Here is a 24,225-nt window from a genome sequence, read left to right on the forward strand (position 1 = left end):
ATAGAAATGTTTGTTATCAGAAAACAACTTCAGTCTCCTTCTATTCAAATTAGTGCAACATGCAGCCTGCCAGTCATCCACCAGTAATGAGGAAGAGCTCTGGAAGGAGAATTATATTTGCTGAACTGATTTCCTGGGCCTTATGAAACAGGGAGGGTTCAGTTTTAAAATCTGCATCAGGCCCAGCATAGACAAAAATAACTTCAAGAAAGCCATTAAGTCATTCTCAAATGACTTAATATTTAAAGAAAAAAAGATCAATAGCTTGGAAGAGTGGTAAAAAATAAACACTTCTCTTCATGTTGCCTCAGTATTTACTGCTGCCCACCTGAAAATGAATGTAGATGTTATATTATTGTTTATTGCCTAAACCTTAGCTCTAGAATAGCTCCAATTTCTTTTGGCATGGATTGCATAGATTTAGCAGTTTTCACAGTGTCTTTGTTGAGAGCTGAGTCATACCATTTTTAGATGGTGTGAGTGCTCATTTTCACCAGTTTTCATTGCTGCTGAACTTGATGCAAAGTTGGAAATGAAAACCAGAACTACATTTTATTGAACTTGTTTCATATTCTATAACATTGAAATATTTACATCTTTTATTACTGTCATTTTATTAATTTCAGACAATGAATCAGAACATGATACAAATACAAAAAGAAAGCATGTCTTGCTAATTATACTGCGGTTAGAAAACACTGGATGTTTTCCTATCTTTCTGTCAAATTATTTGTGCTGATTTAAACAGAACAATGTGAGAGTATAACAATCTCTTTAGAGTTGTTTTTTTCTTCTTTGCTGATGGCATTTGGCTGTTACAAGGATCACCACAGTTTTAATTGTCACCTTGAAGTGATAGCTCTGTCTCAGCCCTGTAGTTGGTTAGCACTGATTTATTTTTAATCTGTGTACCTGGCATTTGTCAGTGTAAAGGAGCATCACTGTTGTATCTTACCAGATTCTGTGTGTTTCATTTTCTAGGCTGAGTGCAGTTCTATAATTGTCTCCATATATCAGGACTGCATTTTTAATGTACTTTACAGTAGTCCTGAAGAACAACACAGCTATCATTTTGATACAAGTCTAGTTGCAAGAGAATGCTAGTCATAGACTTCATATCGTGCATTGAAAGCTTTGTAGTATTTAGTTGTATGGACAGTATTTCCCATTTATTATTTCCTATGGATTTCATACAAATTTATCCTTCAGAGTCCAAGGTTCAGTATCAACTTTGTCCAAGTCCATTCACAGACAGAAAGGAATGTTTCCAAGATGCATCCTACTGCTTTGGACAGAATAAGGGAAGACTGGGTCCCCTCTTTCCCAATACTTTCTGTGTAAATCCAGAGTGAATACTTTTGACATCACTGATAGGTAATAGTTTTGTCTGATAACTGAGTCATACAGCAAAGGCAATGGGGTCTGTCCTTAGACTTACTCAAAGGTAGTGCTAAGCAGAGCAAGAATGACCTATTCCTGTAATAACCATACAATGTTCTAAAGTAGCTCTGTGCTACAATCAGAATAGCAATCTCTTTTAAAAGTGTGATTCCTAATCTTTTCCTCTGTCTCTAGAAACTAACTAGGTGTGAGAATTTTGATGAACGCTTCAATGTAATTTTATGTAATTTGATGTTGCCCTGTAAATCTCTTTTATAGGTCCCTTTAGATGGAATTTAATGCAGCAAAAGCCTTGTCATCAGAAGGATTAATGCCTGCATTAGCATTTCCGCAATAAAATCAGAAGCTAAGTGGTGGAGGCCGCAGACACCTCAAACCTGGATTCCTCTGCTCTGCATTAAGTGCTGGAGTTTTTATTACTTGCTGTAGGGAAGCCATTGCCAATGCTTACAAAGAACTGCTTATCCCTGCTTCTCTGGGTCCTGTTTGATGGAGGTCTCCTAACGCCACTGCATCCACAGCCACAACAGACTTTGGAAGGAGAGCCAAGACAAAATGTTGTACCAGTGCCAGGGAGGAGATCATCTGCCCAGCGAGTCAAACGAGGCTGGGTGTGGAATCAATTCTTTGTGCTGGAGGAATACATGGGCTCTGAACCTCAGTATGTGGGAAAGGTAACTTTTTAATCTTTCTTTAAAAGCTGAAATGGCACAGAGAAATAGTAAAATATGCTATAAACATATACCTGTTTCTGATGGGGCTAATCTTCAACTGGCAATAACTCCCTCTGATCATCAACTTCACCATTCATCCTTTCATATAGCTACTACAGCTGTGTTGTGTTTTTTTTTAGTGTACAAGTTTATAAGATTTGTTTTCTACCTTTGCATGTTTGTCTTGCTTCCTTATCCTTGATTTTGTATTTTTTTTTAAAAAGGGAGTCATGAGATGCACACCTAACTTAAATTGAATCTACTGTAATAGCTTACTTGATTTATAGCAACAAACATCAGACTGATGCCAGACATAAGATTTAAGCCAGACGTCTCTATCCCAGAATGGGCAGCCATTGCTAAGACTGCTAAGACTCCAACTCAGTTTTCACCTAATGAAGATACCTGCTTTTTGCTTTGTTATTATTTAATGCCTCAGTATCATTTACTTTTATTTCTAATTATTCAGATAATTTTCAAGTATTTCTTCATAAGTCAAACTCCTACATTATAGCTTTTATCCTCTGTGTGCAGAGATGTACACTCACATATGCAGACAGTTTATGCAATTCTCTTATATTATGATCACAGTTTCTGTAATAGAGCATAAGTAACTTGACATCCAAGTGTACGGTGTGAATTTGGATAATAGTTTTCAGAAAAGGAAGCTGAAAATGAGACCTGAAAACAAGTGCATATATAATTAAGGCTATGAACATTTTTCAGTTTGAGTGAGGGCTTTTACTCAATGAGAACAAGAAGTTAGGACTCCAATTCATGAGTCCCCTGATGCCACTTCCCTAGACAGTGAGTTTCTAATTCATCCACCATAATAAGGAGTCATCATGCTTCAGTTTCTGCTTTAATATAATTAGTTGTTTGTGAGTTTTTTGTTGTTCTTTTTAGGTTTTTTGTTTTTACTTTTTTTCTCTTTTTTCCTAAGTATAAATACAACTAACAGAAAAGTAATTATTCTTCCTACCCTTCCAGGAAACTATTCTGGGTAGAGGATATGTAAATAAAACAGCAAAAGACTGAATGTGGGTCATTAGGTGGATATTGGATATTACACATGTAGACACTTGTGTTAAGCATTAAAATTCATTAGTCAAAATGATTTACAAAAAAGTATGTTTATATCACAAATGTAATATGTTTTATAGTCTGAAGAAAGGAGGATCACATAATGAGAAATTCCATCATTGTGACTTTTGTTTCATAGAACTCACACTTTCGCTAGCACGTCTTTGTTCTTGCCACTTGCTAGAAATGCAAATGAGGAGACTGATAACATTCAGTTCTGTAGAACCTGTAACCTGATTGCTCTGATTTTTATCTCAGAAGACAGGGTTGTTATTGTTGCACCATTGTAATTCCTTAATCTTTATACCTTCATAAAAAATAATCTGGGTAGTCATTTCTTGTCAGTTCTAAGATGCCAAAATAATATTAATTTTGCACTAAATCTAAATTTACTACTATCAAGACATTTGAATTTCAGCTTATAAGCGACTTCAGAACTTACAGGACAAATTTGTTAAAAGTAACAGTAATCACATCACAGGCTTACTTGGGTTGCTTTTTTAACTCTTAAGACCCTTTTAAACTTTTCCAAGTTGTGGAAAATACACTTAACAAATATGAGGAAAGATCTAATTACAGTGTAGCACAAGCAATAGTGTTATTATTTGATGGAATATAATATACCAATGTTACTTAGAGAATAAAATATGGAATGATCTTGGTGAAACACAATTAATTAGGATATTTAAAGAGTACATCAGTAGCTTTAAGTAAAATACCTGCTTCCAGAACAAGTCATCAATTCAGTTCATTGTGGATGGTAATTTTTTCAACAATGTTTATTTCTTTTTCTTTTTTTTTTTTTTTTTTTTTTTATATTAACTACTTGCTTAAATACGCCTGAGAAAATGAACCTGCCAGGTTTTGCGTAGTTCTTTGCCTAATCTCTTTAAAATCAACAAACAAACAACAACAACTACAAAACCAAAACCAACCAACTAACCAAAACCCCCAAGCCCTAATCAAATCAAAAAATAAGCAAAACAAGCCAAAACTTCACAAAACTGTAAAGGTGGACATATTTCCCCCTTTTTTTCCATGAAGAAGATAGAGCACAAAAGGTGAGAAATTGTGTTTTTAAATCCAGATGATGACAGCCATGTTCAATATAAATTTAAACCACTGTCAGCATACTGAAATGCACTCAACAGAGACTAATCAATATCTTTAGACCTTATGTAATTTTTTAAAATCACATACATTTTTTAAAGTATGAAATGCAATTGAGTTATTCATTGATTGTAGAAGTATATTTGGGTTTTATTTACAATATTTTAGCTTTATTCCAAAATCACATTTTCAAGGTAGTTCTTTTCCAGTATTGCTGTGCTATATTTTAATTTGATATTAGATATATGATGAAGTGTAGGATATTTTATCTGACCTGTAATCACAGGTTCTTTTAACTGCCATCATAGCCAGACACAATTTAGTGTTATGTGCCTTGGCTTTTATATTACTTATTATACAAGTGTTGAATTAATAATGTCACAATAATTCATAAGTAATAGTTTAATGTGAAAATTAAATCAGCCTACAATTTCACTAAACCATTAGGGGTGACTAGTTAATTTTGAAAGCCACCTGTAAGAGAACACAGATTTATAGCAATAATGTCAGCCGATAAAAGCTGACATTACATACACTTAATTACTTTTATGTCTGTTTTTAGAAGACTATCTCAAGTGTCAGGTTGCAAATCAAAATAGATCTAGAAACTGATGGGGATTAGTCTAGTTCATGGTTAGAAATCTTGAAACAATGCTTCACATTGACACCTTTAGAGTAATTTAACCTGAATATTAAATAAAATTTTGGAAATTCTCTCCTTGCATAATATGGAAGAGCCATGTAAGTCTATCATAATAATAAACAAAAGATAGCTGCCTTTAGGAGAGATCTATATAAGCAGGCCCAGGCTAAAAAGCAAAATTAAAATACGATATTGCCATGTGACCCATGAAAATCGAAGGGATGCTGGAAGGCTTGCTGTAAAATAAGGCTTGCTCACGTACTTATTTAGCTGTGAGTTATACGCTTTCTTAGTACTGTGAAGCTCCAGAAAGCCAAGCAAAACAGCATGTGTGTAGATTAAAATAAAAAAGGTCATGACTTTTTTTGTGTGAAAGCTCAGTCCTCACTAAGGGGTGATAGAAATCATCAGGGTATCATATCCCTGTGGCAGAATAGGTTGCACATAACAATATGATATTTTTCATCTGAGTCCCAAGAAAGCCTCATCATCTTCAGAGGTTCCACCATACATCAAGGCACAAACAAGTGGAGATTTGGAGGAAACCGAGCTCTGTATCTGTGACTAGAACAGAGTGCTTTTCTGAAACCCAATAAACTATCCTATGCACCTGAAATGTGAGCACAGACCTTATGTATGCATTTTATAGTGGGCAGTTTTTAGCAGAATGAAATTCATGTTGACCACCTTCCTTCAAGTTGAAATCAGCACTTCTTTCTGAATGCACACTCCAATTTTACAGTTATTTTCCCTCTTGGGTAAATGTCTAGCAGCCTGTGAAGGAAATTTTGCACTGCTTGTGCAGAATCTGTTCTCAGCCAAATTTACAGTGCTGTGGCTATCGCTTTGGTGTTATTCACAAACACTAAGTTAGCTTGAAAGAAAAAATAAAATTAAAGGAAAAGAAACACATGCAGTGAATTTGAAAGCTATGCTCTTTGAAGAAAAAACCATCTCTGTAACATCTCTGAATCTCTGTAATGTACCTTGATTAATATGATTTTAAAATCATAATTCTACTAGATTTCTTCTAATAGGGTTACAATAATATTTCATTTATAGCTGTCATGAGGATTTTCCCTAGCTTACCAGTTTCTACACCCACAACTGAAGAAAAACACCAGTGAGATATTTGTATATCATTTCCATTACACATTTTCACACAGCCATCTTCAAAGAGATGAAAGTTGTTTTAGGGACCATTGATAGTAATGTGTCAATTGACTCCCATGATGCAGGACATCACGGTTACTAATTTATTTGGGATATTAATATGAAAGATCTTCAAAGAAGTATTTATAAAAATCGGCATGAATAATAAAAATGAATAAAAATCGACATCACAATGAAACTCTTGTTGGGCCTTAGTGGTCCGTAAATGATAATTTAAGGCATAATCATGTTAGCCTGACTTACTAAACTGACTGAGTTTATACCATGCACTTTTTCAAGTAAAATCATTGTCACAATTAATTACAGATATGACAATTGAGTAGAAATGAAACAGTAAAAAAAAAAAAAGCAGGAGAATCAATGGCAGGCAGAACTCTGCACTTCTCATCTTTTTGTGTTGAGCTCAGGTCCTTATCTTTCACATTTAGGTCTTATGACTTTAAAAACTTTGCATCCTGTATCTTGCATAAAGCATGTGAGACACAAAGCAATTTTGACATCTGCATGTGAAAGTGTGAGAAGGAAATGGAACCATGGAAACTCAAAACTTCCATGAGAAAGTTGGACTTGCATTAAATGTTTACTTTTGCAAGCTTATCTTTTTAAAACATGTGTAAAGACCTAGTTTTATTGTCACATGTGGTAGAGGTGAGCAACTTAGAGCATTTCTCACTGATCTAATGGTTTCACTTATTTATTGATAAGCTGATAGTGGGAAAATTAAAATAGTGACAGAAGCATCACCTTTTGCCTGTGGTCCTTGCAGTTATGAAACTTATGCACTTAAAATTCTTCCATATAAAAACCAGTTAACATAATTAGGACCTGAAGTCTTTTCAGGTGTTGCAGTTACATATAGCATAGTTTGTGGGTCAGGGCCTCTAATCTTTTCTCTCCTTGACATACACTCTTCTGCAGAAGCTACATCCAATGAAGAGAATCAGAATCTCATCGCTGTCTACAACTACCTGACAGGAGGTTGTAACCGGGTGGACGTTGGTCTCTTTTGCCAGACGACTTTCAACAAGACAAGAGGGCATGGTCTTAAGTTGTGCCAGGGGAAATTTAGGTTAGATATTAGAAAGAATTTCTTTACGGAGAGGGTGATCCGGCATTGGGATGGGCTGCCCAGGGAAGTAGTGGATTCTCCATCCCTGGAGATGTTTAAAAAGAGACTGGATGTGGCACTCAGTGCCACAGTCTAGCAACCGCAACAGTGGTAAAAGGGTTGGACTCGATGATCTCTGAGGTCCCTTCCAACCCAGCCAATTCTATGATTCTATGATTCTATGGTCTTTGGTGTGTCAAAATATAGATTTGGTTAGTTAACAAGAGTTAACAACTTTAACACAACAACAAGAGTTACTGTGTCAAAAAAACACCAGTGCATTATGGCTTATGTGGTTAAGGATGAAATTTAAAAAGCAGTGAAGAGAAATCTAATTGCTCTAACAAAATGTTTTTTTTATTTTGAGAAGTGAAGCATAAGCTGTCAAAGAGCAAGGCAAGAAAAAACTATCATTGAAGTTATTAATGCATTGTATTTCTTCTAGAATCTCAGAGCACTTTTTTCAGCACTATCCTATAAGCCAGTTAATAGCTCCTGTTTGTCAAATGCAGCTATATCAGCCCAGCAGTAGATAAATGGTTCTACTTTAGTCCTAATTGATGTCAGCAGTGGAGCCTGAGAAAAAAATCAATGGGTGTTTGTGGAATCAGGAGATTCCCATGTAAGCCTAATTCTGACAGACAGGGTTTGTGCAGTTTAAGAAGTATAGTAAAGATGCTCAGAACTTGAAACACTGCCCAGCTTTACTGAGCATTTCTTTTCATTAAAGGCATGTGTCACTGTGGCATTTTAAAAAAGTATTTACTTCTTTTGAGTAACTTCTGTGCTGATAGACCAATTTGGTATTATCAAAGTTGAAGGGCAATAACACACTTTTATCTGTTAGAAACAATAATTCTGGGTTTTTATGTAGCAAAATACAGAACTAAAAATGAGGTATTCATTCATGTGGGTTATAAACAAGATTGGTTTACTTTATTTATCATTTTGGCATGTTCATTGCAATAATAATTTTCCATCTCTGAAAGCTATTGTAAGGCCTGCTTCTGAATTGCATTTACTACATCATTCTTTCTTAGGCAAACTTGAGTGTACAATTCTGCCAGATGAACCTGGTATCAACTATAACATTTTTATTATCCAGGTTAGTAAAAATTAGATATTTTTTAATTTAAAAAATAAATTTATGTGTAAGGTATGCTTTTTTTCTTTTTTTAAGAAAATGTAATTGATCCTACTCAAAACGAGTTGTTCTTTCTTCTACACTTATTACCATCTATATCAAGTACTGTTATTCAGAGAGGTGATTTTATGGGTCTTATCACTAAGGCATCTGAACATGGCAATGATTATCCTTGCAGTGGTTCTGAGGCAAGAAAATATTAGTATTATTAAGCAGGGAGCTGAAGCACAGAAAAGACTGAACTACTTGTTAGACTAATTATCACAATTGTACTGAAATCCTAGAGCTAGAAAGTCCACTCTTCTGATTTTTAAATTGTTTTTATGTGTGCTTTATTTTTTTTTTTAATATTAAAAATAGGGTACAGTTTGATATAATCTGAATTGAGAAGTAGGAAGTTCTGCCTACACTGAACTCAGTAACTGAGAGAGCTGGGCAGATCTGCCTATTGTTAAATTTCCCCACATCCAGCCACTGCAGTGTTCTTTAGATTAAATAGTTAGATCCCAAATCCATTCCTAGTCTTGAGATTAATGATGTCAAATTTGTAAAAGCAAGGTGAAGTAAATTGAAGGGAAAGAGGGAAGGGGAAAAAAAGATGATGTTGTTAATTCTTTGATAACCTATTGTATTCAAAGATCATCAACCTGGATGAAAAATTATTAAAATAACAGAGAAAATAAGCAATTAAAACTACTGTGCTGTTAATCTCATAATCTGTCTGCACTTTATGCTTCTTAATTTTTTCTTTCTTGGAATAGATTGTTAACTTGTTACTTGGGGAGGCCAGCTCCAGAGACTGATTCTGAAGTAATAGCTTCCTTGGAGTATTAAATAATTCTGACAGGCTGCTCATTTTATGTAATTATCTTCAAGTATCAGTAGTTAAAAACTTGTAAAAAATAATGGTGTACTTAATTAGCCTATTGGCATTACTTTTCCTATAGGCTATAAAGCATAATAAGGAATGTATTAAATTTTATCACACTTTGTGCATTATATAGACAATTTTTCTTTATGGGGGAAAATATAAAATATTATGTGAGGGGGGAAAAAAAGCCTGCAATCCTTCTACTGAATAACCACAAGACAGGAACCAAAGATTTTTTGATTATGTGTTTTTCTGTGGGCTGTATTGCAATGTTTGTAAATGACAGACAGTTGGCAAGCTGTGAGTTGGATAAATGTGCAGAAGTTTATACCCAGTGTTACTTTCTAGAAATGGAGTTCAAACTGCAATTAAAAAGTTACAAAGTTACATAGGTAAAATTATGCAAGGACTTTGCAAAGGCATTGACATTGTATCATGATCATATATTTATATAGCTGGAAATAATTTATAGTCATATATTCAGGAATTTTAAAATAAATTTTAAGTTTTTCATGTTAAATTACAATTCAATACATATTATGTCACCACGAATTTTAAAATGAGCTGATGAGAGCTGTATAGCTCTGCCTGAAATCACATTTATTTACAATACAAGCATAAACTATAGCCCACTTCTGTTTTGAGCTGTCTCCAAAATAAATCAGATATTTCCTAAAAATATTTTTTGATTTTCTCAAAATAGAGATGTCGGTATTATCCTTCTTAAGTACTGAAGTACTGACTATGTTTCACAGTTGTGGAATTTCCGCATTAGACTTCTGATTACTGCTGAATCTCCATGAACATTTTCATTTCAGTCTTAAAGTGCACTTTTGAGGCAAATCTCTTGATTATTCAGACTTACTATACTTTTGTTCACATCAAGAAATGTACAAATTAGATTGCTTCTGTTAAAAAATAAGGCAAGAGTGTGCACTACATGAATTGGCACTTAGTCCTTCAAAAAGATGAGCTGGTTGTCTGCATTAAAAAAAAAAGCACTGAGGTGCATTTATTATGGGCATCATTCCTCAGCATCAGCTACCTCATTCTACAAAATGCACCCTTACTGGTTCATGTTACTTGCTAACATAGACACAGCTCATGTTTGATAAAAAATAGATATGGAGAAACTACCCAAGGCTTGGTGAGTGCTAACATCTTGAGTCAATCCTCTTTCCCTAAATTTTAGTTGCTTTTTCCAGTCCCTTTAAGAAGGGCTCTCAAGCAGAAGTGATTCATAAAGTCAAGTGCCTGAAGGTGGGGAAGAGATTATGCAAAATAGTATTAAGTAGGTGAGTGTGATCTCAGTTTTAGAGTAGTTCCTTATGAAATTTATATTAAGATTTATATTTATACAATTTATGAGAATAATTGTCATTTTCATGCTTGTAATGTATATCTCTCATAGTCTGCAGCCCTTGAAAATCTAGGTAGGAGAAAAAAAAATCTTTACATGTTTTGCACAAAATCAAAGCACTGTCAGGCTATTGAGTTAAGAGTCATAGAATCCTAGAATGCTTTGGATTGGAGGGGACCTTAAAGATCATCTAGTTCCAAACCCCCTGCCATAGGCAGGGACACCTCCCACTAGACCATGTTGCTCAAAGCCCTATCCAACCAGGCCTTGAACACTGCCAGGGAGGGATCATTCACAGTTTCCCTGGAAAATCTGTTCCACTGTCTAACCACCCTCAAAGAAAATATTTTTTTCCTAAGAGCTAATCTAAATCTACACTTTTCCTGCTTGAAACCATTCTTCCTCGTCCTATCATTATATGACCTCATCAAAGTCCCTCCCCAGATTTCCTTTAGGCCCCCTTTAGGTAACAGTTGGCAGCTATGGGATCTCCCCAGAGCCTTCTCTTCTTCAGGATGGAAAATCCCCAACTGTACCAGCTTGTCTCCATAGGACAGGTGCTCCAGCTCTTTGGTCATGTCCTTCCTCTGGACTCGCTCCAACACCTCCATGTCTTTCTTGCATTTGGGACCACAGAGCTGCATACTGTTCCTTGTGGAGTTCCTTGAGAGTGGAGCAGAGAGGAAGAAACACCTCCCTTGACCTGCTGGCCACAGGTCTTTTGATGAAGCCCTAGATACAGTTGGCTTCCTGAGCTTCAAGCACACATTGCTGGCTCATCAAACCAACACCCCTAAGTCCTTCTCATCAGGACTGCTCTCAATCACTTCTACACACAACCTGCATTTTGTGCTTGAGATTACTCTGACTCATGTGCAGGACCTTGCATTTGACCTTGTTAAACCTCATTCCCTCCTCTCAAGCTTTTCAAGGTCCCTCTGAATGGCCTCCCTTCCCTTCAGCTTGTCTATCACACCCCACAGCTTGGTGTCAGTAGCAAAATTGCTGAGGGTGCACTCAGTCACACTCTTCATGTCACTGACAAAGGTGTCAAACAATACAGGTGCCAGGCTCCCTGTACTTGCTTCCACCCTCTGTAGGCTTCCTTTTTTGTGTCATGAGTTTGTTCAGGGGCTCCTTGTTCATCCATGAAGGTCTGCTGGCATTTTCGTGTGACTTACTCGTTGCTGAGATGTATTGCTCCTGAGCTTGGAGGAGGTCATCCTTGAATACTAACCAGATTTATTGAGCTTCTCTTCCCTCCAGGTCTTTATCCCATGATACCCTACCAATCAGGCCCCTGAAGAGGCCAAATCATGGTCTCCTGAAGTATAGGACAGTGAGCTTGGCATGTGTGCCTCCCCACTGCCCTAAGGGTTTTAAACTCCACCATCTCATGGTCACTACAGTCAAGGCTGCTCTTGAGCTTCACGTTCCACATTAGCCCCTCCCTGTTGGTGAGAATAAGGTCCAGCACAGAACAGTCGATATCACCTGGACAAGGAAATGATCATCAACACATGCCAAGAACCTCCTGGATTGCTTATGCCTTGCTATGTTGAGCCTCCAACAGATATTGGAGTGATTGAAGTCCCACATGAGGACCAGGATTTGTAAACATAAGGCTACTCCAGACTGTCTTTAAAGGGGTTCATCCACTCATCTTCCTAGTCAGGTGGCCTATAGCAGACCCCCACTATAATTTCCTCTGTCCTGCCCTTCCTTTAATCCTGGACCATTAACTCTCCACCAGCTTCTAGGCAGAGCTCCATGCACTTCAGATGCTCGCTGATGTACACCACAACCCCTCTCCTCATCCGCCCTTCTTGTCCTTCCTTTCTAAAGAGATTGTAACCTACCATTCCAACACTCCAGTCATAGGAGCTATTTCACCATATCTCCATGATGCCAGTAAGATCACAGCCCTGCAGCCATGTCTGACTCCTCTTGTTTATTTCCCGTGATGTGTATGATGTCTACAGACTCTACTAATACAAAATAAAGATGCAGTAAAGGTTACATTTGCCCATACTCATCCTTTTTTTTTTTTTTTTTTAATTAATTTTCTGTCTTATTTGTGGTAGAACGTATTCAGCTATTATTTTTTGCAATATGAAAAAACCCACAAAGAACAAAAAAAAATTGAGACAGATCAAATATATGTTACAGTCATTGAGAGACTTCCATTTTATATAAATTTTGACTTAATGCTAATTAATTGGTAATACAAAGCATGAAACAGGCAATGGAAAGTTCTAAGAAACATGACAAATGAAAAATTATTTGGTGATGTATTTGTCCTAGGAAATATGGTCTATTTAAATGGATGTTTTCACTGCAATACTAAATGATTGCATGAAGTCTAATTTAAATTTTTTTAAAAGGAAGGAAAATTAGAATTGTCCAAAGCAAAAATTAATTTTTCAAGAGAAAAATTTTGGTGTGAAAAAAAGTGTGAAAGTAATATGAAAAACAGAATTTTCTAATCACTAGTTTATCCTGTTAACAGTATATTTATTCCTGTGAAAGCCAATGCTACCTCCTGAATATGTGCTCATGAAAATATTCACTCTAATTTTGTCTAAACTATGAAAATTAATATTTCAAAACTTTCTATGTATGAAAAAGATCAGAAAGGATGCATACATTATTTACGGCTTGTGATAGAGAAGTCTTGTATGTAGAATGCAGTTTAAAATGCCATCTTCTTTTTCCTTTAAAGTTCTCATAAAATACATATTTTTAAAATACTTGGCTATGTAAAATTCATTTGCCCTTTCCTTTGGAAACGTTTGCTAGCTGTTTTGTGACATCCATTAGTAATGCATATGATTTATACATGTTTGATCATTTTTTCCCTTCTTTCATCTTTTTTTCTTTTTCATGTGTCACCAGGAAAAGAACTACTCTAAAATGAGCATATGGAAAACATGTGGGTGTATGTGCTTCCCTGTGTAAAACAAGCAGCTGGCAAAACTTCATCTGATTATTTACTTTCGGGTTGATAAATGATCCATATTTTCCCCTCATAGGCCCTCTGGTTCCCACTGTCTTGACTTTTAGTTTTATCATTCTTGAGCCTTTTTTGAGCTGACTCAGCTTCATATGGAAGGAAGACATGTTTGCTTTGATGTTCTTGTCACGATCATCATCTCTGCTCTTCTTCAAAATCAGCTGTAGTTACTAGGATTGATCATGTCTTAGGTGTTCCCAGCTGCTATAAAAAGTTAGATTATTCTGCTCCACTTCTCTGATTTTTGTTTAGGATTCTGTGGCTTGAATTAAAAGCAAGCTTAATGAGTATCTACAGTTGCTGTTATACTGGAAGACAGCTAAAAGCTAGAGTACTGCCATTAATGTCCCTATATTTTCACTCAATTCTGTTTACAAATTGTACCACTGAAATGCTTTGTACACTATTTCTTTCTATGTTTCCCTTTCTCTAAGTAATCTTGATGATGCTCTCTGTAAACTCATGTACAGTTATCATCTGTAGCTCTTATATGAATGTAGGTTTGTAAAATATCATTAACTTGCTTGTGTCCAAGTTCATAAAAGCTCCAGGATTTGACAGTGTGTTGTTACTCAGATCCTACACACACCCTGCAGTGCTGATACATGTTTCTAATTTGCTGTTGTCATAACTAGTTTATTACTTGGCCACAGTGAAGAGTGCTTTTCTAATCTTTTCCCAGAAGGCAGTACTTCTCTCCATGGAAATGTTCTTGTGGACAAAATAATGAAAGAGCTGGAATCTGTTGACCTGGTACAGAAACGTCTTACGTGGAAGAGTTAGGTGTAACAGCAAGATTATCCCACAAGATGCAGTCAGTAATACTGGCAGATCAAAGGTTTATTTGTATCATAGAATCAGAGAAAGTTAGGGGTTGGAAAGGACCTTGAAAGATCATCAAGTCCAACCGCCCCCCTGCCAAATCAGGGCCACCTACAGCAGGTCACACAGGAACATGTCCAGGTGGGCTTTGAATGTCTCTAGAGAAGAAGACATTGTACTTTTGGGAGGTCATCTGGAAGTTCCTTACAATCTTTTCTGAGTGGTTCTGGTGCATCTGTATTGCTGTGCGAGGAGGGATGCATGTTAGAAAGCTGCATTGCAAGGAGAAATTACCTCCAGCTAATGCATAACCACTCCTTTGTAACCTTTCAGATGTACTTTCGACAAACCAGACACATTTGTCTGCTGATAAAAATCATGATATTCACAGATTCTGGGCAAGTTGGAGAAACACTGTATAATTTTTTCCTGTCTTCTGAAAATAGTTTCTGTTGCTCTTTCTTAAAAATGAAAAGAGTCCCTTTTGAGGGCTTTTTTCGGTAGAGAGGGCATCAGAATTTTTTTTGATGGGGAAGTCAATCAGCATTTCTGAGATTCTGTTGTGTATGAACAAAACAATTGTTTTTTTAATTTATGGAATGAGGAGAGGTCTTCAGATTCTCCCACTGTTTTAACTTCTAAAATATAGGTCCCATTTCACATTAATCTGACACTTATCAATGACTTTGTGTAGTTTTATTTTTACAAGAGTAAATATTAGAGTTTCCACCAGAAAAAAAAAGTCCCTGGAATCCCATATTCCACGGTCAGTTCCATGGTGTTGACAATAAAGAAGTCACCAAATTGCCACCACATATTCACAGTAGTAAAAAATGTATGCTTCAGGACGTCAGAAATGCTACACTGCTACTAGATGCAGCTGCTATCTCAAATTAGGAAGAAAGTAAATTACTGTTGCTTCAGGTAACAGCTGTTTCAGTAATGAAAACTCCATTACTTAGAAGTACTGCTTAAAACAAACTAATTTAAAGATTATTTTTATATTATGGGAGATTGGTGTCATAATGGTCTGTTAATCCTGCTGACTAAGACCAGTCTAACTAGGTCATTAAGCTAATGAACAAATTAGCAAAGAAATCCTAATGCACTGATGAATTTTAAAAATCTTTAGAAGATGTGTCTCACTCAATTTGTCATTTTAAAAGACTTTTTACAGAAAAATTAGTAATAATTTGAATTCTTACAGAAGAACATCATCTTGATAAGGCTGTAAGTGTAATGGGACATAGTTTATTCATCACTTTGTACCATGAAAGACAAGTGTTTGGCATCCCACAACAGCAATTCATACTTCTTGCAAATGTATCATTAAAATGAAAAATATGCACTTTTAAGGTATACATATAGAAAATCAAAACGTTCTTTTTATGCTTAAATATTTCGTTTTGCCTGTGCTAGGTAGTTTTTCAAAATTTTTTAGCACTCAAAACCAGGCCGGCTGGATGGCAGAGAGGGATTAATATATACTGAAAGCTTAAAAAGGCCTGCTGCAAGTAAAGGCTGTATTATCTTCATACCCCTAGCCAGCCTCTTGAAAGACTTAAAGGATGTAGCTCTCAACTCAATCTCATAGCAGCTCAGCAAGAATGACTATTTCCCTGTGCAGGTGTGGAAAGGAAAGCTCTGTGCATAAGGCCTTTTTCTTTATCTGTTCTTACTGTGTCAGCTTCCCATTTCTACTTAATAGAATGAGCATTATGGGGCATTTGTCTGGGACAAAGAGAGCTGTGCCCTTTTGTGGGTATGGGTTTGAGCAGTTATATTTTATCCCTAATATGTAAATAAAGTGCAGCCCTAGATTACAGCCTTGCCTGTCTTTCCACTCATGGTTTTCAAGCTGTGTTTTCCAAGGCTGTATCTGCTATGCACTGTGCTCATTGTCCAGGAAATAGATCTTGGGAAAATATAGCTTGGCTCAATGTTAACAAGCAATACTCTTCAATTGCTATAAGCAATACTTACAAGAGAATAGTCTTGTAAGGCAGTTTTCACTGCACTCAATCTGTACAATACGATTTTGCAGAATCCAAATCAGCATCAGATATTCTTGCAAGAAATTAGATTTTCTAACAAATAACTTTGCATTGAAAAAGTAATATATCAGTAATTAACTTGCTAGTAGAATTAGAAAAACTAGATTTGCACAGATTCCGTAATTTGTGTAGCTTGAGTGTTTTTACCTCAAAAATGGTGAGCAACAGAAATAATTATTGTTTTCTGGGTTACTAATTTTTGGCAAATTCATTAGAATACAAGTGTAATCACCTGCTCATTCTCTGATTTGGTTTAAGCAAAAGCACTCTGTTTATAGATCTTCCTGAATGAACGGGATTCTTGCAGTACTTGACTTACTATCCTATATAAATTAGACTACATTGTACTTCATTGTTAGATGCAGTTCAATTTATGGTGCAAATATTGCTTGAGTAAGAGTTTCATTAAAAAAACAGATGCTAATTTGTTTAGGACTGACTGATCTAATTTGAAAAAGGTACCAGTGTTCCATGATCTCATTTAGAAATACGTAGTTTCTGGACATATATCTTTCAGGTATAGTCAACATTTGTCTGACACTATTTAATATGTTTTCTTGAAGTGCCTTACTCACTGTAGAGTTTCTCTGTTGTTCAGTGAGTAAGAATATCTGTCAGAACAAAGTATAAATTTGCTCTTTACCACACACTGTGTTTACTTTGAAAGGATCAAACATGTTTCTCAGTTCTGGTTTCTTTATTTGGAGCAAGTGTCTTAAGATAATGAATGTGAGAACTGTGTTTGGAAAGCCATGAAAACTGAATGGCAGAAAGTAAAGGAGATAAATGTTTGATGCTTAGAACGTCTCTGGCCAATTAATTTCTTATTATTTAATATCTAAGTCTGTTCTTACATTCATAAAGGGCATGTGCAAGTGATCTATCTCAGCAAAGAAATAATTTTAGGAAAATTGCTGAAAAATGCTTCCCTTTGTTAATATGACTTTCTTGCTTGTAATTAACAATTGATACAAATCCAGGTGAATTTAGCTATTAATAGCTGTAATATTTTTCAATAAAAGAAGCCTTACTTCTGTGAAGAATAGAAGGGTAAAAGCCTTGTCACATAATAACAAGTAGCAACCTGCAGGAGTTGAAAGATTTCATAGCAATTTCAGTCTAAAGGAAGGCTAATTGTTAAAATTGCACAAAGCACTATTTTATCAAGAATATGCCATCTCTTGAACCAATCAAATACTATTATTTTAGGGTCTGGAAAAATTAGAAAGATAGAAAGAAATGGAAAATTATTGCCACACAAGAAAAGACTTTTTGTTTTGAGAACATCAGTTTGTTATAGCTTAAAACTGGAAAGAAAATTAACCTACATGTGTGAATTGAAACATTTACTCTCATTCTGCAGGACAGTACTCTGTTAGTGCTTTCAAGTCACTGATTATTATTGAGTAAAATTGAAGACAATGAAAGTTTTGCCATTGATTTTCTTGAGACCAGGTTTTAAGATTTGGGACAAAATTAGACATCTCTGGAGCCTTCAGGTGTTTTGTCCTTGTAAATTATTTTCCCCAGGAATTCTGGAAGGCTTGTGCAGAGGGATTAGGAGCCAAATAAAATCTCTGTTGTTTAATTGAGCAGCTCTATCAGGAAATGGATGGAATATAAACTCATGCAGACACAGCTCTTCTAGATTTTCTAGCTTTCTTCCTGCTTCTTCCCTCTTCCAAATTGTCTCTAGAAATAGCCTTGCTGCTGTCTCTGCTCTCTATGCTCTTCAGTTTCTTCTTCATCCCCAAAAGCAGCAGCAGAGGTGTTTGTTGTTTCATGTCATCAGTATAAAACATAAGTGTAACTACAGATAGAGAAAACAGATCTTACCACAGCTCAGATTTTTTCTGTTCCAAATCATGAAGCTCTTTAATTTCTTTACCTACTGTACTGTATTCTCTGCTGTTCCTTAAGAACATCTTTCTTTATCAATTAATGACATGAGAAATCTTGCAAGTAAATGCTGCAGCTGGCATATACCTTCGTGGAAACCCAATACATTTATTAAAAACTAGCACTGGAACAATCCAGTAGAGAAAAATCACTGTTCAGATTTACAATTAAGCTGCTCCATTTGAGCAGAAATTATTTCGGCTTGAAATGTAGAAGATATTTTTCTTTTGTTTATTAGTACATATTAGCAGTGTGATGTTTCTATTGAAAGCATACCAATATTCTTTCACAGTGCAAATTAATGGTATGTGAAATATGATTGTATCCATCACCTAAAATATAGAGAGGATTTATGTGATTCAATTCAATTCTACATAGTGCAATATAAATGCTGGTTGTTAAAAATAATCCAACTCTGAAGAAAAAAATTCCATCTGACACTTTACCTTTGTCTTAAAAACCTCCTTTTATCCTATTCAAAGGCTGATTAATTTAAAGACCTCACTAAAAGAGATTTATTTTTTATTTTTACAATACTGCAAAAATAATTTTCTGTAAGTCAAAGTAGAAGAAAATTCAAACTATTTAGTGTGTCACTCTTCTGCATTTTACCAATTTACTTGTTTTATTTATTGTATTCTCTAATTCATTAAGTTCTAATAGCATATATAGCACCCCATATGCATTCTTCTGGAATGACTGCTATTGTTCTTTAAGAGCCTAGTTTTATTTGCTTGAGTAAAAAATTTAAGGATGATTCCATCACTATTATTTCTAAAACTTTGAAAGAGAAAATCAAGTTCATATCACTGCCAGCTATGAAAATACTTTTTTTTCTGGTTTGAAGGAAGCTTAAAAGTAATACAGCCTTTTTCTCACTGGGGCTTTCACCCTCTGCTAGTATGCAGCTTCCTACTCTGATTCTAGTTGTCATTCCGAGTATGAAATGGTGTCATTGCAATATAGACATTATGATACAGGAGGGGATGAACATGCAGAACTGCAAGGCTTATGCTCCTTAAATACTTTCATTCCTCTTCCTTCAGAGTGACCACATTAATTCAGCCACCTCAAAAACATAATTCTGTTCCTCTTTCTGTAGTAGCTCTTCATAAATCCCATTTGCTTTAATATTTGTTCGATCTACTTACATTGAAGTTACAAGTTTTCATGTTTCCACTCTGCTGTTAAGAAATCACTGCTTCTATTTTACCAGTATTTCATTAGTCCTTGAAATAAAATAAAAGTTGATCAGATCAGCAGGTAGTTTTAAACAGTGGAGGGACTGCTGTTTATTGCATTATTGTTTGAGTTGTACCTGGACCTCAATCACTGTTGCAGGAAGTTTGTCTCAACACTGTAGTAAATGAACAGCAAGTTGAAGTTTCACATCCAAAGAATATTTAACCTGAAACCACTTTGGATGTTTCAACAGTGATCCTCCCACTCTATTGAGGTCTTGTGAGACCTCACCTGGAGTATTGTGTCCAGCTCTGGAGTACCCAACATAAGAAGGGCATAGAGCTCTTGGAGCGAGTCCAGAGGAGGGCCGTGAAGATCATCAGAGAGCTGGAGCTCTCTTCTATGAGGACAGGTTGAGAGAGAGTAGGGGTTGTTCAGCCTAGAGAAGATGAGGCTTCAGGGAGATCTTATGGTGTCCTTCCAGTACCTGAAGAGACCTACAGAAAGTTGGAGAGACACTTTTTACAAGGTCATTAGGACAAAGTGCAGTGTCTTAAAACAAAAAGAGGAGAGATTTATATAATAGGAGAAAATTCTAAAGAGCTTCCCAGAGAGGCTCTGAGGCCCCATCCCTGACAGTGCTCAAGGCCAGGTTGGATGGGGTTTTGAGTAATCTGATCTAGTGGGAGTTTTTCCTACCCATACAGGGGTTTGGAACTAGATGGTCCCTCCCAGCCCAAACCATTCTAGGTTTCTATGATTCTATGTTTGTGCTTTCTTGGAAATGAGACATCTGGGCACCGAAGTAGTATTTCAAGTTTTCTATTGTTCCTTCCATCCCTATAGCCTATAGACACTGAGCTTTATTGATTCATGACTGATTATTTTGCATTTTTTGTATTTTATTATGTTGTTTGCTTTGTTTTTTTCAGTCAATTTCAATTAAGGCAAGGAGATTAAAAATTCAGAAGACATTCAGGTTTGCTTCTAAAATTCTATGCCTATAAATACCATAAACTTGTCCTTGTAATATATGTGTTAAAATGAATGTCTTTCACCTCTGACACAAACTAAGACTCTTTTGTTCCTATTTAGAAAAAGAAGTGGTCAAATAGTTTATAATAGTATGCCTTGTCTCAGTGATAGACAAGTTGAGGCAGAATCTTTCTGCTCTGTCATTCCCTACCTGTTCTAGTGTGCCATTATCAAACAAAAGGAGACAATTTAACTGACAGTGCTTCACTGCAAGTGTGATTCACAGAACGAGTTTTTGTATTGAATTTAACATTAAATTTAAATACCTGAGGAAGCAAATTTTTATATTAATTTGCAATACCGTTAGTGAAGAAAAATATTTGAAAAACAGAACAAAGCAATGTATTAAGGGAAAGATCAAAAGAAGAAACTTCAATCAGTCCCAGCAGAATTTAGGCCTTTGCGCTAAAACGCCTTATGATCAGACTGGAAACAAAGACCATACTGATATAAATAAAAAGTGAAACAGCAGAAGATTTATTTGCTACTTAAGGTTCCAATCAATGTCAAATTCAGCTTAAGCTTTTATAATCAGTTTAATATCTTTGACCTCTCCAAATGCAATGGACTTAAACTGATACTCTTTCAACATGTCTTTACAGAAAAATAGAAGACTCTATAGGTATGGTCTTTCTATTTATGTTCCAACTGCAGGAAACTTGTTCTTTAAAAAAAAATGACAGACCTCCCATTTAAAGTACTTAGAAGTTGCATACTAGTAAGTAATTTCTAAAAAAAATTACTATCATAATCTTTGAGATACACAGAGAAGATTTCAGCATAGGTAGACCACCGGTTAATGCGAGAGGTGTCTCTATGGTGATATGTGTCCTCTCATGTCTGACATGAAACCTCCTAACCACACTTTTCTATAATAGGGGCTGCTTAAAAGTAAGAAATAACTGGCTTAATGATTACTATGCCTTTAGATGTTTGCGACTACATAGTTGGAGATATATGTCTTCTAGTTGTCGTTCTGTTGTGAAAATGTATGCTGTTCCACCACTACTGTCCCTCATAGAGTTTGCTGCCTCCTCAGAAGAGTAACTCCTGCAGGAAGTTTGAGTTTTCTGTAACTATTTGAAGAAGAGCCAGGCTTACAAAAGCAAACTGTTCAGCTGCTTTAACTAGATGAGACTGTACAATATTAAAAAGTTCAAGGGAATTCAGTTAGCTCCAGATATTTGGGGTGAGGAATTGAATGGCATCAAGGGAAGGAGGGGGAAGCTGCCCAGAGCCATGGTCTCTTCCAGCAGTGGATGTCACTCTGTAGCCCCAGTTTGCCATGGTGGATGTCAGAAGGCAGTTGTCTTTTTGTCTGTCACTTCAGAAGCAAAAAGGCACAAAGTATGCTGTCTTCCCTATGACATATTCAGAGCTAATCCTTCAGCCTACACAAAGGTATTCCCACTGGCAGCAGTAGAGCAGTTCCAGTGAGAGAAAAAAATGGTCATGCAACCATGCAGCTGTAGCTGCATCTTCCATGGGAAATTAAATCTCCAGAAAAATATGTCCATAAATGTTATGTCCCATTACTATATGAAATGAGGACTCTAATATATTGGTTATGCTGGGTTGAGTACATGAACTGTTCTCTGATGCTAATGGTATTTTCCATGTAAAGCCCAAGTAGATGACAAATAAGGAGTAAGGAAAATAAACCATGATTTTATGCTTTGTATCTTAATTTTTAAAAATTTTCCTCATCTTAGGACATTATTCCATGGTTGCAATCTTAAGTAATACTGGAGTTAACTGGCTATTTTGACATCCCAAGCAGTTTTCACTGTGCATTTACCCAACAAGGAGCAGGGGGAGGAGCTACAGGGGTGGTTACAGAGCAAACTGTGTTACTTGGAAGTAGATACAGGAAGAGGAAGTAATAGAACAAGGTCCTAAAATACATTGCATAATGAAAAATTATGTGAAGATAAACATATAGGACAAATAACTGGTACTGATGAGCATATAAGGAAGGATTAATGTAGTGGCATTCTTAACAGTGTTTTCAGTCCAGATCTGCACCTCTGTGTGGCATTTGAATGGATATACTAGCAATAAATAAACTTAACAGTGATTTTTTTATGCAGCCTGTGAAATTGGTGATGGAATAATACATATCTGAAAGTATATCACAGAATGAATATATCAGTTTAGGGATGTTAAATATTCCTTGACATTTACAACTTTTTTGCTTCCTTTTCTACCATTTTATTGTCTATGAATGGGGAATTAAGGAAGGAACCAGTAAATTAAATAAAACAACATTTTAATATATATATTGCTGTGAAATTAGGAACGTCAGTAATCCTAGTGGATGCCATAGCCCTAATTTTTGCATGTTCTGAGAGGGTACAGTGATTACTTCATTTTAAATCTAGACTATCTTGCAATTTGTTCAGCTTCTTTTGGTTCTGACTTGTTTGCCTGTGTCTGAGAATTTAAAAATTTGGCTTTTTAAATCATTGTAGATTCATTCTTGCAAGCCATTGAAGTGTTTAAGAAAAGAGAATATGTAGAGTTGAGAATCAAATGCACAGAATACTGCGGACCAAATCATCCCCAAGGAATAATTCCTTCTGATCCATACTACTAAGAAGCTGAAGTTAGCTAGGAGTATACAGCATTTCTAGAAGTAGATTAACTAGTGAGTTTCTTGATCTTTCCTGTGGTTTCATATCTATTATCAAATCATTTGTGCAGGTGTTTGAATTCTCAAAGTGACACAGGGTTAATAACACTGAGTTTTTGTAACCATAAGGTCTTAATTTATTTTTACGATATAATTAATCATACTGCTTGTTGCAAATTGGACACAACTGCCTGAAGAACTGAATAAATAATATTTCCTTTGTGTGCTTGTAGTGCTTTGTTACCAATTTTTTCATTCTCTGATGTGACCCTACTCTCAGCTAGTTACAGGATGAAGCAGACTGCTAGATCTGTAAACTGACTGAATCTGGCATATGTTATTGGATGTTATTCAAGAACACTGTCATTGCTTGTCCATAGACTTAAGCAATGCATTTCACAATAGTCTCTGTCTTGTTATTCATACTCGGTTTTTACCAGTGATTTCCTTTGCCATGTGTCTTATTGTTTGTACACATTAGCAAGAATTATGGGATAATGTATGTTTATCTACCATCACAAATAAATATTAATGATTTTCTGCATTAATGGAGTTTGCTACAAGAAATCGTTTTACACTTAGGAGGGCAGATTTCGCTCAAAAGATCTGACACTAAACTGTGTGTTACTTAAGTAGTGAAAATAGCAGTGCAGATTTGAGCAAATATAGAAATTAAACACTTGTATTTCCAAACCTTTGTGCCATTTTTAATAAGATTTACAGACAAACAGCAATAAGAAGAAAAACCTTGTGAAAACAATAATTTGTACTACCCTGTTGCAGTAAATTAAAGTAGTTCTGAAATGCAGACACATTTGAGGGGGGATAGGTACAAACAGAGTACTTGTTCTCTTGCATCGTTGTTTTGCTCAAATAGAGAAGCAAGACTTAGAAAATAAGTACAAGCAAGAAGAAGCAATGGCATACAAAAGCAAAACTGCTGTGGAACACTGTCAGAAAAGCTAGTCTCTCAAAAAGCTTC

The 24,225-nt window shown here is 35.7% G+C and overlaps 1 protein-coding gene across 2 annotated transcripts in view; it reads left to right on the top strand.

The window, feature by feature from the left end:
• The first annotated feature begins 1,844 nt into the window (after positions 1 to 1,844).
• CDH12 (cadherin 12) overlaps positions 1,845 to 24,225 on the top strand; it is a 142,343-nt gene continuing 119,962 nt past the window's right edge. For both annotated transcript variants that reach the window (XM_008490509.2, XM_030444861.1), the window contains exon 1: positions 1,845 to 2,075. In XM_008490509.2, coding sequence (XP_008488731.1) covers positions 1,845 to 2,075 — 231 coding nt within the window. The remainder of the gene's footprint in view (positions 2,076 to 24,225) is intronic.

This window comes from Calypte anna, chromosome 2 (genome assembly GCF_003957555.1).
Source record: "Calypte anna isolate BGI_N300 chromosome 2, bCalAnn1_v1.p, whole genome shotgun sequence".
In the NCBI taxonomy this organism is placed as follows: Eukaryota; Metazoa; Chordata; class Aves; order Apodiformes; family Trochilidae; genus Calypte; species Calypte anna.